The sequence below is a fragment of the Diachasma alloeum genome, unplaced genomic scaffold (assembly GCF_001412515.2).
Source record: "Diachasma alloeum isolate Michigan unplaced genomic scaffold, Dall2.0 Dall_scaffold_00206, whole genome shotgun sequence".
NCBI classification, from domain to species: Eukaryota; Metazoa; Arthropoda; class Insecta; order Hymenoptera; family Braconidae; genus Diachasma; species Diachasma alloeum.
The window spans coordinates 2,500,904-2,514,407 of NW_021680371.1; the positions used below are offsets into that span (position 1 = coordinate 2,500,904).

General features: G+C 35.9%; 1 protein-coding gene across 1 annotated transcript in view; it reads left to right on the forward strand.

Annotated features, from left to right (window-relative positions):
* LOC107036122 (neuroligin-4, X-linked) overlaps positions 1 to 13,504 on the forward strand; it is a 206,741-nt gene extending 193,237 nt beyond the window's left edge. Inside the window, exons 6-11 of the mRNA XM_015253862.1 lie at positions 3,891 to 4,103; positions 4,449 to 4,587; positions 9,607 to 9,758; positions 9,853 to 9,971; positions 12,039 to 12,169; positions 12,932 to 13,504. Coding sequence (XP_015109348.1) covers positions 3,891 to 4,103; positions 4,449 to 4,587; positions 9,607 to 9,758; positions 9,853 to 9,971; positions 12,039 to 12,169; positions 12,932 to 13,504 — 1,327 coding nt within the window. The remainder of the gene's footprint in view (positions 1 to 3,890; positions 4,104 to 4,448; positions 4,588 to 9,606; positions 9,759 to 9,852; positions 9,972 to 12,038; positions 12,170 to 12,931) is intronic.

Genomic DNA, 13,504 nt, shown 5'->3' on the forward strand with positions numbered 1-13,504 from the left:
GGGGGGGGGGGGGGGTTGAGATGGAAAATGTAGAGGGAACCCTTGCTTTGCAAATGCCGTGATGCGAGAGTGAATGATAAATAAATAGAGAGAAACACTCTTGAATTTAATGTTGAGCATTCTCATGCTGCTTGAACGAGATAAAGCCGGTTTTTTAGGGGAAAGTGGCTCAACGAGTGTGCAAATTACGCGGGAAATAATTATATAATTATTTACAATTTATTGTTTATTTATTTATTGAGCTTTAAGACCATGTCCTGGGGTAACAGTCACCCCCTGAGGACAGCTTAAGTATTTTACAGGGTTTCAATCTATTAATAAATACAGAGTATAGAATATTACAGACATGATTAGGAACATGCGTGTGATATTACAGTTCTCTATAATTGAACAAGTCTACCGGTGTCGAGTCATGAGTCAGAGGAAACTTCAAGTGAAATGATACAAAATTAAACGTAATAAATTAACAAGAATGTCTCAACTATAAGAAGAATGATGTCATAATTGTAGAATGACGAGTGCCTACTGTCAGCCGAGTGATCCGTTACGGGATCACTTTGAATTTTCACCCGCGGCAAAGGGGGGGGAGGTATTTGGATTTTTCGAATGAACATTTGGTGAGACCGAATAGACCCTCGTCTCCAACCAAATCCATTCGTTAAGATTAACTAAATATGGTTGTAGGAAATTTTATGGAATCACGGATTTTTTCCACACGGAGAGAAATATTCAAGAAAAATTACGGAACATTTTACGCAATCCGCAAGCGAGAATCGTTTTCAGTGAATTTCCCAAAATGAAAGTTAGTTTCAATTACATTCCTTAATTTTTATATCGATTAACGTTTCTGATGCTAATGAAACACTCGGAGGCGCCAGAAATGTCGAAATAAAAATTTGTTTTTTCACCTGGGGCCAAAGTGTCATCTTGGATTTTTTAGGGGAAAGTCGACTTTCGTCAATTCCTACCTGGGATACCGTCACATAACTTTTCTGAGTCGATTTGTTCGAAAGCTTGATATTTTTCTAAATTTTTCTCTAGTTAAAAAAAGGTCTCATTTAAATAATTTCTTCACAAAAAAAAATTGTGAGCAATATCCCTATTCATGATATTCCGGTCATATTTGAATTTTTAATTTCCAGAAAGATCGGATGAACACGATAATAAAGACAATTTTTTTTCACTGACAATTCACTGTTGAATTTTCAACTCGTCATGAACTCAATAAAATTTTCAATCGTCAATATTTAATATTTCCATCCGGGGATTAATAAATTCTGATTGTACCTACAAATGGAAAAACTCGGATATTTTATATCGTAAAAAAAAGCATCGACATGAGTTTGAAAATGCAACAGTTATCAGTGAACCAATAAATTGACGCAGTTTATATTTTGAATGTTTAATTACGGAAAAAATGCAGTAAATAATATTCGTAATTACGCATAGTACACCCCGAGGACGTTTGCCCCTTCCGCCTCTCTCCGCCCCCACTCCCTCCCCGGCCCCTGCCCCTCTACACCGGTCGGCGAATGCACACCATTCACGAGTTTAGTAGCTGAGAGTAATTTTCCGAAGTATGTGCACTCCACCACTTCTGTATTAATTTTAGCGTACAAGTTTTTGAAGATTCTGATAGTGTAATTGAATTCATTATGATTAGTTTTGAGAATTGAGGGATGCAATTAGGGGCTGAGAGGGGAGTGATTAATTTTGAATGACAGATCATGGAAATTCATAATAGTATATTTCGTAACGAGTGCAAAAAAGTGTTTTTTGGCGAGTGGGAGGTTTATATCACGAGTCGAAGGCGAGTGATATAATCCCACGAGCTAAAAAACATTTTTTCACGAGTTACGAACAATATTTTTCATCACAATGTGGCGGAAATTGGACTTTTAGGCACGCGGAGCGTGCCGAAAAGTTCACTTTTCGTTACAGCGTGATGAAAAATTTTGTGAACAATCCCTGGTAGAAGTCCAATCTCGCGATCGACTCGTTGCGGGTTCGTTGCGCGAGATTACACATTGCGGCGATAGTCACTATAAAGCAGATTTTTGTCATTGCCTAAAAAAACTGTTCTAGCTCATATGATCGCAGCCCGAGCCGAGGGCGAGGAATATTCATTCACGTAAATTTAATTTTAATTTTTTGAATATTCATTCACATAAATTTATGAATTGATTCATCTCTCTATCTTATAAAAATACCAATCGACTTCTGGTGGTGAAAATTTGGTACCTGAAATAAATACCCCAAAATTAAGGGTCATAAGGGTTAAAATAAGGGTCACGGAGGTCAACATAATGGTCATAAGGGTCGGAATAGGGGTTAAGAGGGTCAAAATAAGGCTCATGAAGGTCAGAATAAGGGTCTTATGGGTTGGATTAAGGGTCACAAGGGTCAAAAGAAGGGCCATAGTCAGAATAAGGCTGATAAAAATCAGAATAAGGGCAATGAAGGTTAAAGTAAGGGTCATATCGGTCAGATTAAGACTCATGAGGGTCAGATAAAGGGTCATGAGGGCCAGAATAAGAGTCACGAAGGTCAGAATAAGGGTCACGAGGTTCTGAATAAAGGCCGTGAAGGTCAGAGTAAGGGTCATATGGGCCAAATTAAGGGTCAAAATAAGGGTCTCAATCTCTCGAAATGATAAAAATCCAAATCGATTTTTGGTGATGAAAATTTGGAACTCGAAATTAAGACTCCAAAATTAAGGGTCAGAATAAGGATCGTGAGGGTCATATGGGGATTGGCGAACAGAACGAGCAGGGGGCGTAGCCCCCTAGTTTCCATAAAAAATATTAATTACATGAATAGAAAAATTTCCAACAAATCCCCTCATTTTCTCACTGACTTTTTCAAAGAAAATTAGAATTTCAATTGAAATACAATACAATTTTTCCAATTTCCCATAAAGTAAACTTGTTCACTATTTCCTCATAAAATTCATTGAAAAATTTCAAGTGTAACTGCATTTCATTTAAAAAATCTATGGTATTAGATCCTCAAACAGGCATTGATCCCCGAAAAAAAAATCAATATTTCGAATTTAGCTTTCGAAAAAATCGGCTGAAGTACATGCACTGAACTTGTATAATTCACTGAAATTGCAGACACTCCTGTTTTATCCGAAATGAAGTATCAGTCGCATTTCACGTAGTCCACGTATTTACTCGGCAAGCAACGAGACGCCTGTTGTTTTAATGAAACCAAATGAAAGTCCAGGTTTTTTCTCTCATTTCCCCTCAGCCTGGGAATCAGTTTGTAATTTTTTTTTCCCCACATACACAACGGCGTAATGAATTTCGATTGTGCATCCTGGAAATACAGGCGTTGTTTGGCTCGTGAAAGCATCTCATATCCCCACGAAATGAAACAACACGAGACTAGTTTCTCCAGTGTATTTTCTCAGTGGGAAAAAAATTCTCTTGATGAAAAGGATATTCCTGGATTATTCGAGAACCTGACGAGATCGGAAGTGGCAATATTCAAAATGAGATCCTCCAGTAACTAAATATTCCGAAAATCAATTGAAATATTTTCTACAATTTTTTCAATGATGCTATCTGTAAAAAATAATTATAGTTATCTTGAAAGTTCAGTAAAATGATAGAAAAACTTTCTTGCCAGTTTTTGACGAATATCTCGGAATCTAAAAGGGATACAAAAATTTTACGCCTGACCTTTTTTATAACCCTCAGTTGGCTCCACAAAAAAGGTGGTGAGCAAAATTTTGCTATCTCTCTTAGATTCCAAGATATTCATAAAAAATAGCCAAAAGTCAAAATCGACTTAACCTGGTTTACTACTTCGCTACTGAATTTGCCATGAATAATGGAATAAAAGACAAAAATATCAGGAAATATCCCTCAATCCTCTGCTTTCAGGTATGACTTGATGGTCGGTGTAGTGCGATCGGAAGCCTACTTCTCCCTGACCTCGGACGACGCCCAATACGGAATGGAAGCAGACAGAAGAACCAAAATTCTCCGTGAATTTGTCCGCAATACCTACACCTATCACCAAGCGGAAATTCTCGCGACGATAATAAACGAATACACAGACTGGGAGAGACCGGTACAACACCCAGTGAACATCAGGTACAACCCTTTCATTAATCAACTTTGGAAATATGTTCAATTTTAATTGCTCGGCATAAACTTTTGGTACTTAATCCCAGCGGCACTCGTTTACCAAAAGGATCCATTTCCTGAACTTTTCTCCCTCCCCCGTCTCCCCTTCTGAGCTCTTTATCCTCATATTTTCACTTCCTCCCCAACTTCTTCATAACCAACAATTAAAAGTCTAAAAAGTTGGGAACATTTTATTAGAGTTTATCGATCAACTTTTGAGATTTGTTCTTCTTTTTCAATTGTTCCACGAGCATTATGTAGTGATGGTGGAAAAATAGGAGATTGAATCGTTCATTTGTGAAAATAAAATAGGGACGAGACCCTGGAGGCACTTGGGGATGCCAATACCGTTGCACCAGCTACGAGGACTGCTGATCTGCACAGCCAATCACATCGGAATTCCTATCTCTACGTGTTCGATTATCAGACGAAATTCGGTGACTATCCGCAGGTAAATAAATCTCGTTTATTTGGATTGAAGTTTTTAAAGTGTTTCGCCTGTGTTTCTCTAGGGGGAGATATTTTATTATTAATAAATTTTTATTCATAAATCTTTGTCAGTAAATTTATATTTCTTTATTAATGAAGCATTTTTTTGACGCAAATATGAGATGTTCTTCATTAATGAGATTCACACTGTAAATGCAACCATTTTCAATCATCAAGTTTGTTAATTAAATTGCGTGATAAAAATTTGAAAAAAAATCATGAATATTCAGCGTCATTCAAATTACATTTTGCACAGAATTATTATTTTTTTAAACATTCGTTGGTTATCAATCAATAATTGAAATTGTTTAAACTGTCAGAAAGCTGATTTTTTATGCATTAAGCCGATATCTGGTGAAATTGTGAATATGAATAAATTTGTTACGATTCCGAAAAATCCCATGGCCTTAGTCGTGAACGATATTTTTCCGCAGTGATTTTCACTTTTACGAGTTTGGGGAAGGGCCAATACCAATCCCCGGACGAGGAAAAGTGAAGGTCAGTACAGAAAAATAATTTTATATTCTTTGCGTGTTTATTTGGAATTATTCAATTGCTCATTTTAATTTAATAAACTGGTTTATTTCGAATAAATGCATTGTTTTCTTGAATTTAATAAAAATTTCCTTCGAAATTAATGAATTGTTCATTCGATATAATTAAATCCTTTCTTTTGAAACAAGTAAAAAATGTCAACTAATTTTTTTAATCCAGATGAGCCATTTTTCTGAGTGCGCATCCCTTCTCCATTGATTTTCACTCTGCTCCACCTCAAAATCCACGTACCCCTCATTTCCCGGCTAATTTCCTATGCTTCCTGTGCGATATGACCCCATTACAGTTGAGTTATAAGATTGCAATATGCCGGATGCCAGGAGTCCCCCACCGATTTCACGAGGATCTAATGCACTAAAACCGTTACTCATACTCTTATCTGATCACCGAAACTTATCCCCCCACTCGATTCCACTGTTACCCAAGCGCCAACGTCCTGATGTATCACATCACTTGGGCTAGGTGCAACCTCGGTGTTTCCACCGGGGTTCGACCATCTCGACGTACAAATTAATTAAACGTCCAGAACTCTTATCGGTGAAACATGTTACTGTCAGGCTGTTTAATATCCTCATTCTTGCTGCGTTCGTCGATATTTACCTCTGTTCATTTTCGTCTTCAATTTATCACGAGTCTTTATCAATTAGTGGTGTCGTTTACTCACGCCTAATTATGTCTAAATTTGGCGCAGAGCATTGTATTCGTCAAATCCGAAATTTCTAATTTTTTGGGTTAGGATAATTAAGCAAAAAAATCATTGTTTAAATAAAACCCATTGTGATTTAAAATATTCTTCCCAATGCCATCTAGATCGAGTTCGATCATGAGGTTGATTGCATCAACTGTTGCAGAAAAAAATTATCTTGACAACATTTTTTTTCCGGCAATGTTGGCTGCCAACGTTGGGGCAATGTTGGCAGGTAATGTTGGGGTAATGTTGGTTGTCAACTTTGAGCCAATGTTGGCTGCCAACATGGAGACAATGTTGAATTCAAGAAATCATTGAATTCAATTTAAAATACATTTTCATAGAAATTTCATTCAAGAGCAAATTAATAATTTATTACTAAAAATGTATTAAACGAGGCAAAAATATATTGACTACATTGTTTATTGTATATTGTTTTAGTAAAAATATATTGACTATATTGTGGCGAAAGTAATTTCCCACTTGTTTTTTCATAATAGAAATCATTGAAAAATGATCAGTTAAGACATAATTATTCATAATTATTTTTGATAAATTCGAAACTACCTAATCATAATTCTGTATGGATGAATGATTGAAGTTAACGTGAGATGAGAGATATATATTTTGGTCTCTATCGAATCACCCCGAAGACATAAAATTCTGTGTAAAAAATGAAAATATCATTATGATCATTGAATTTCGACCAGAATTATTCAATTAAAATATTCAAACCAGAGATTTATTTCATATTAAATCTACCATTTTCTCAATTTATTCTGTCGTCATCGAAATTTAAAAAAAACGATAACTCTCCAACTGATTGAGCTTTTCGAGGTCTAAACAATGCATTCAAATTTTCATCCGATTCATCGTAAAACTTTATCCCCACCCCTATAATATCCCTAGTAGAGTAATAGCCTGTCGTACCGACAACAATCTGCTCACACATTCCCCAATCCCCGCAGCAGACAGATTCAATATCTCCGGAATGATCATTCGATAAAAAAAATATAAATTGACCCAAAAAGAAGAGATGGAAATGAATCAATCGGTCGTGCTATCGATTTCAGGTGTATTGAGTGCTTCTCAATTCGACTCGATGGACTATTCATTCGTATCATATTAATCCCCCAATTTTTTTATTCAATTTTCTCGGTGAAAAGAGAACAAACATTCACTTCGGTAAATTGGAAAACTTACGGATTTTCCCTCTCTGTTTATTTCCACTTGTCGGTGGTTTTTATTTTCCTCTTGTCGGTTTATACTCCTGTCATTTTATGGCAGGGGAGGAAGTACTTTGGAGGAGGCTTCTACCTCGTTGCCATTCGAGGATACACTGAACGGAAAACTCAACGCGTTGGATCAAAGGAGAGCCAGAGTTTCGCGATGGGTCGAGGAAACTCCCGGAAATTCATCTGTGACGGGGAGATGTACACGGGAATTTCTAGGGAGTCGATTGTGGAGTGGGGTTGACGGGCGGTTGCATTTTGAGATAATTTATTCTTTGGATTCTTCGGATAGGGGAAAGCGTGCGCGAAAAATTTTTGAAAGAAAAAAACAGGCGCTCGATAGAAAATTGTATTGGATTTCTATTGAAGTTCTATTGAGGACCAGTTTTATGGGACGCCACGCACGAAAAAATTTAAGATGTTTCGGGTAAAAAGTCAAAATAACGAAGAAAAGTAGGATAATTCGTGGGAGAAATGTCTGAGTATGCTGCATCATTGAAAATTCTTGCACATTTTTTTCGGATCTCATTCTCAAGAAAAAAATAATGATAGATAATGAATAAAATAGCGATAAAGAAAACACGGATGAAAAAATTTAATAGAAAAACCTATCGAATTCGTTAGAAAATTCTATTGAACTGTTCTATTAGTTTTTGGCCGATTCTATTGAAATGTTCAATAGAAAATATTCAGTAGAAGAAGTCAATGAAATTCAATTTTTCTATATAACTTATTCTATTGAGATATTTTCTATAGAATTTCCTCGGCTGAAGTTTTTTCGTTTGACTTTCTTGATGAGAAGAAAAGAAAAATAAAATGAAAAAACTTGGGAAAAAAATTTGGAGTCGAGCAAATTCTATAAAAAATTATGAAAAGAATACGTTATATAGAAAAATCGAATTCTGTTAACTTTTTCTATTGAATTTTTTCGTGCGTGAATAGAAAAAATGTTTGTTGCAAGGGTCATAAGGGTAAAATAAGGGTCATAAACACAGACATAAACGTCAAATAATCAAAATTCTGGGGATATCTGAACATATCTAAATCGAGAACCTAAACTCCTCTAACTCCTAAATTCCCCTCAACGAATTAAATTGCTGAATATCCTCAGCTGGAAGCATTCCCACAAACTCTCCCTTAATGAATTTTTCCGTTGAACGAGAAAACAAGTATCTTTCCCTGTTTTTTTTTAATTTAATATTCCGCATTTGATATTTAGCTTTATGAAACTCCTGAGCTCATACATATCTAATTCATGTACCAACCACGGTAGGAACCCAACGCCCCAGGGGCTGCGCCCTCTACTGTCTCAACCCAGGTGCAACCTCTCCCTCCGACGTCCCCCAAGGTATTTCGATGTATTTACTTACTCCCTCGTGGGAGGTGTGCCACATGCAACACCCGCTGAGTAATAATTTCGTCAGATACGGCCGTTCGTGGTTGGGGCAATTGGAAGACTACGGAAATATGAGAATTTACGTATGAAAAAATTCAGTAGAAAACACGAGGGGCTATTCACAGACGAATTGGATGACACCGCGATTACAAAATGTAATCGATTACCCAGGGTTACGGGACTGATTACACTGATTACCATTGCCTGTGTGATAACCGTGATTACCAAGAGCACAGAATATGATTACACGATTACAAATGATTTCGTCGACTACATTCTGTGATTACCAAACATCTGTAATCATTGAAATCATAAAAAATGGCCTCTTATTAAATATGAATTGATGGAATAATTAATTATGAGAACCTGCAAAGAAATGAGGAAGGAGGAGCGGGGATTAGAACAGAGGAATGCAGTCTCCATGGCTCCATCTAAAAATTTGGGCTTTTACAAGTGCTATCAGCAAAATAAATTTACTAAATATCTACCATTGATGAAGAATGAAACTTACCTGCAAATAATTCAGAGATAATTCAGTCATTGGTTCTCCAGAATAAGAAGAAATTTTAACTCTGTTGAATCAATTTTCTACGGACAAATGCTCTGTGCAAAACGCATTGGCTATGCAAGGTTCTGAACCATAAACATCTGGGATTCCCAGAAAAATTGATCCAGGGACTCTGAGACTTACCGTTGGTAGAAATGACGCGCTCGAAAATTCAAAAACAAAATTCATGGTCTCACTAGGAGCAACTACGAAAGATTACACTGATTACAAATGATTACAGTGATTACAAATGATTACCACTTGATTACCAAAACTTGATTATAAATATGGTAATCATGTGATTACAATTATTACATTGATTTCACTGGGATTACAATTGATTACATCAGCGAGTGACACCTTGATTACGCCTGTGAAGAGCCCCTCGAATTTTCCAATAGAATTGGCCAATAACTAGTGGAAAAATAACATAAATTCAAAAGAATTTCCTAGTGAATACGTTCGCGTTCTTTTTAATTTCACGAGTCACAACTAAAAATATTACGATTTCCAAAACACCATCAACTATTTCAAAAATAAATATTTTAATTGCTCTCTTGCAGAGACAAGGATGCATACACGGTGAAGAACTTCCCTATTTATTCGGTGCACCACTGATAGGCGGCCACTCCCACTGGCCAAAGAACTACACAAGAGCAGAAATAACACTCTCAGAAAGTGTTATCCTGTACTTCACAAACTTTGCTCGCACTGGGTAAGCTATTCCACCAAGTTAATTAGAAAGTAAGATATTATTCACATTTTTATTTCCTTCGAGTTACTTTATTCATTCTCATCTCATTTTCCAGAAATCCCAACGAGGGTACACCGGATCCTGGACCCTCAGGATCACGTCCAGAACGTACGAAACTTAAGAATACTCTCTGGACAGCTTATGAGGCTGTCCACAAGAATTATCTCAGTCTCGGTGAGTTGAAAAAATAAATAAAAAGGTCGAATTATTATTTTTCATCATCATTGTTTCAGAGTTTATTAATTAAACAATTATTTGGACTTTTGAAACAAAAAACTACATTTTTCCAAAATTTAATTAAGTATTATCTCAGTCTCGGTGAATTAAAAAAATAAATAAAAAGGTCGAATTATTATTTTTCATAATCATTATTTCAGAGTTTATTAATTTAAAAAAATCTGGATTTCTGAAACAAAAAAATAAATTTTTCCAAGGTTCAATTAAAAAGATCTCACCAGTAGTTCCTAATTGAATGTAATCCCGAGATTTCTTAATTTAAGATTTCTATTGAACTAGAGTGAAAAACCTAGACAACTCGGAAATAGTATTTTTAATTTTTTTTTTTTCTTGAAAAACGAAAAAGTGTTTTTTTTGTGGTGAACCTCCCATTAATTAAAAAATTACCTCGACTTCTGAAACAAAAAAGTACATTTTTCCTAAATTTAATCAAGAAGATCCCACCAGTAGTTCCTAATTAAATGTAGCCCCGAGGTTTCTTCAAGATTTCTATTGACATTGAGAGGGAGTCTATTGAACTAGAGTGAAAAACCTAGAAAACTCACAAGTCCCATTCAATAATATCATTGAACTCTCAATAATTTGACTCCTTACGATCACTTTTTCATTCCACCTTGGTCCATTTTCTGCTCTCTATACCCTAACAATTCAATTTCTTTACTTTACTGTTCATTCAATTTACTGTACTCCATCGACAAGCGATCGAGCGACTGCTGGCTGTACCTTTTCTCTCTCATTTTCCTGGATAGTCGGGACTGAGTTGCCTTACCAATACACCCATACCTCCTCCTCTCTATTTCCATCACGAAGCTAACTTCAACACTACCTATCCCTCATTCCTTTTGGCATTTCAGCAAACGTGCCCGTCTTCTCACGCCCCAATTGCACCATTGAAATTTAATGCGAAACACCAGGATTCGTGCCACCCTCTTTCACTCTTCCTCCAAGTCCATTATCGTCTTTGCGTATTAAACTTCATTCACTCATCCTCTATAATGCTATTATCATTAATTCACTATTGATTCCATTTCACTCCCCGATTTTTTACAATATTTTTTTAATCGATTAAATATTTTCCGATTCAATTAATCTATTTCAGAGATTAATTGCATCGAAATATTCTTCATTAAATAACCTGGTTACGCGCACAACAAAATTTTAGATAAAAATCTATCGAATTCGTTAGAAAATTCTATTGAATTTCTATTAATCTTGCTATTAGTTTTTGGCTCATTCAATTGACATGTTCAATCGAAAACATTCAGTAGAAAAAGTCGACAGAATTCAATTTTTCTATATAACTTTTTCCTTTCATATATTTTCTATAGAATCTGCTCGACTCGAATTTTCTAAGTTTTTTTCATTCTATTTAACTTTTCTTCTCATCAAAAAAATCAAACGAAAAAATGTAGAAAATTTGAGCCGAGGGAATTCTATAGAAAATATCTCAATAGAATAAGTTATATAGAAAAATTAAATTCTATTGACTTTTTCTACTGAACATTTTCTATTGAACATTTCAATAGAATCGGCCAAAAACCAATAGAACAGTTTAATAGAAATTCGATAGAATTTTCTAACGAATTCGATAGGTTTTTCTATTAAATTTTTTCGTCCGTGCATAATTAGTAAATAATAATTTTCTTGATTAAATACCCAAATATTGCGGTAAAAGAAAAATGTTGAAGAAGAAATTCAAAGTAATTAAATGAGCATTAAATTTTATCTGCTCATTCTTTATGATGCTATTATCAATAATTTAATATTAATTCCATTTCACTTCAAAATTTTCCAAAATTTCTTCAATTAATCCATTCATTAAGGGATTTCATTAATGCATTAATTCATTTATCAATTGAATATTTGACAATTCAATTAGTCTATTTCAGAATTCAATTGCATTCAACGCAAATTTTCTTGATTAAATAACCGAATTTTGCGGTAAAAGAAAAATTTAGTGGAAATTTTAGAGAACTCTGTAATGATTTACTTCATGTTTTTCAGACACAAAATCCAAGTTGAAGAACCACTACCGAGCCCACCGCCTCTCCTTCTGGCTGAACCTAGTGCCAGACCTTCACAAGCCAGGCTCCGACGACGTCCCCCGTTCTCACCATCTCTTGGACGCCGAACAGGTGAGCAAAATCTCATTTTTTCCTATCAAATATCTAATAGAAACTGCGCAAAAAACAAATAGAATTTTAACGAGAAATTCTCTAGAATTTTAATAGAATCCTCATAGAATTTCTAGGGAATTTCAATAGAATCTTCTAGCGAATTCGCTAAGCTTTTCTATTGAATTTTTTCATACGTGATTTTTTATAGGAAATTTCTCCCCATGAATTGTTCTCAATTTTTCAACTATATTTTACTTCTTTTTTCATTAGAAAAATCAAACAAAAAAACTAGGAACATTAGAGCATAGGAATTTCTATAGAAACTATCTCGGTATAGTCCTGGAGTACGGTAACCCCCTAAGGACATGAAGTACTACATTTGCCCTTACAATATTATTAAAACTCATGAATAAATCACAATAGATGCTAGTCAGATGCCATTACGATACTCACTTGAAAATTTTATTCAGTCAATAATTACATCAGTTGTTTTCAAAATCACACATTTCAGTAAAGTTTTACATAAATAAGTAGGTAGAATAAGTTGTATAGAAAAATAGATTTCCTCAATAGAATATTTCCCATGGAAAATGGCTATTGACAAAAAAACGCACAGATTTTCAAAGCTACGGAGTTTTCCACAAGTCAGCCAAAGACTAGTAGAAAGTTTAATAGAAATCCACCAGAATGTTCTATCTCGTTCCCTATATTTTCCTCTGAAATAATTCATACGTGAAATTCCCCCCGAAGTAAGCAAACCTGAAACAACAATATTTTCAGGTGCCCCCGCGATTCATCCAACGCCTCCCGACAACAGCCAAGCCAACGACCCTCGAGCTGACAACCGAGCGTATTCTCAACACAACAACAGCATCCCCAAGCGAGCTTGCCTTCGAAGAGACAACGAGTCAGCCGGAGGACGGTTTCGCAGCCTACTCAACAGCCCTAAGCGTAACAATAGCCATCGGCTGTAGTCTTCTCATTCTAAACGTCTTGATCTTCGCCGGTGTCTACTACCAGCGAGACAAGAATCAGCACCACTGCCCGAAGAAGCGCCAGGAGAACGGCCAAATGCCGAACAACATATGCGGCGAACTCGAGACCAAAACAGCTGAACGCCACCACATACAGCACATGCCACCACCGGACTTCTCTGATCTCCAGAACAACACGTGTCTTGTACCGATGCCACCGCCACCACCGAAAAATACAAAACCATCGAAACCGGCTCAAGGACAAAATTTGATAATGAGTCCCAATCAGCTGCAGCAGGAGAGCATGCAGATGACGACTGTGGGAACCCTCAAGAAGGGACACAATCACCAACAGATCATGGAGGAGCTGAGGGTCTGA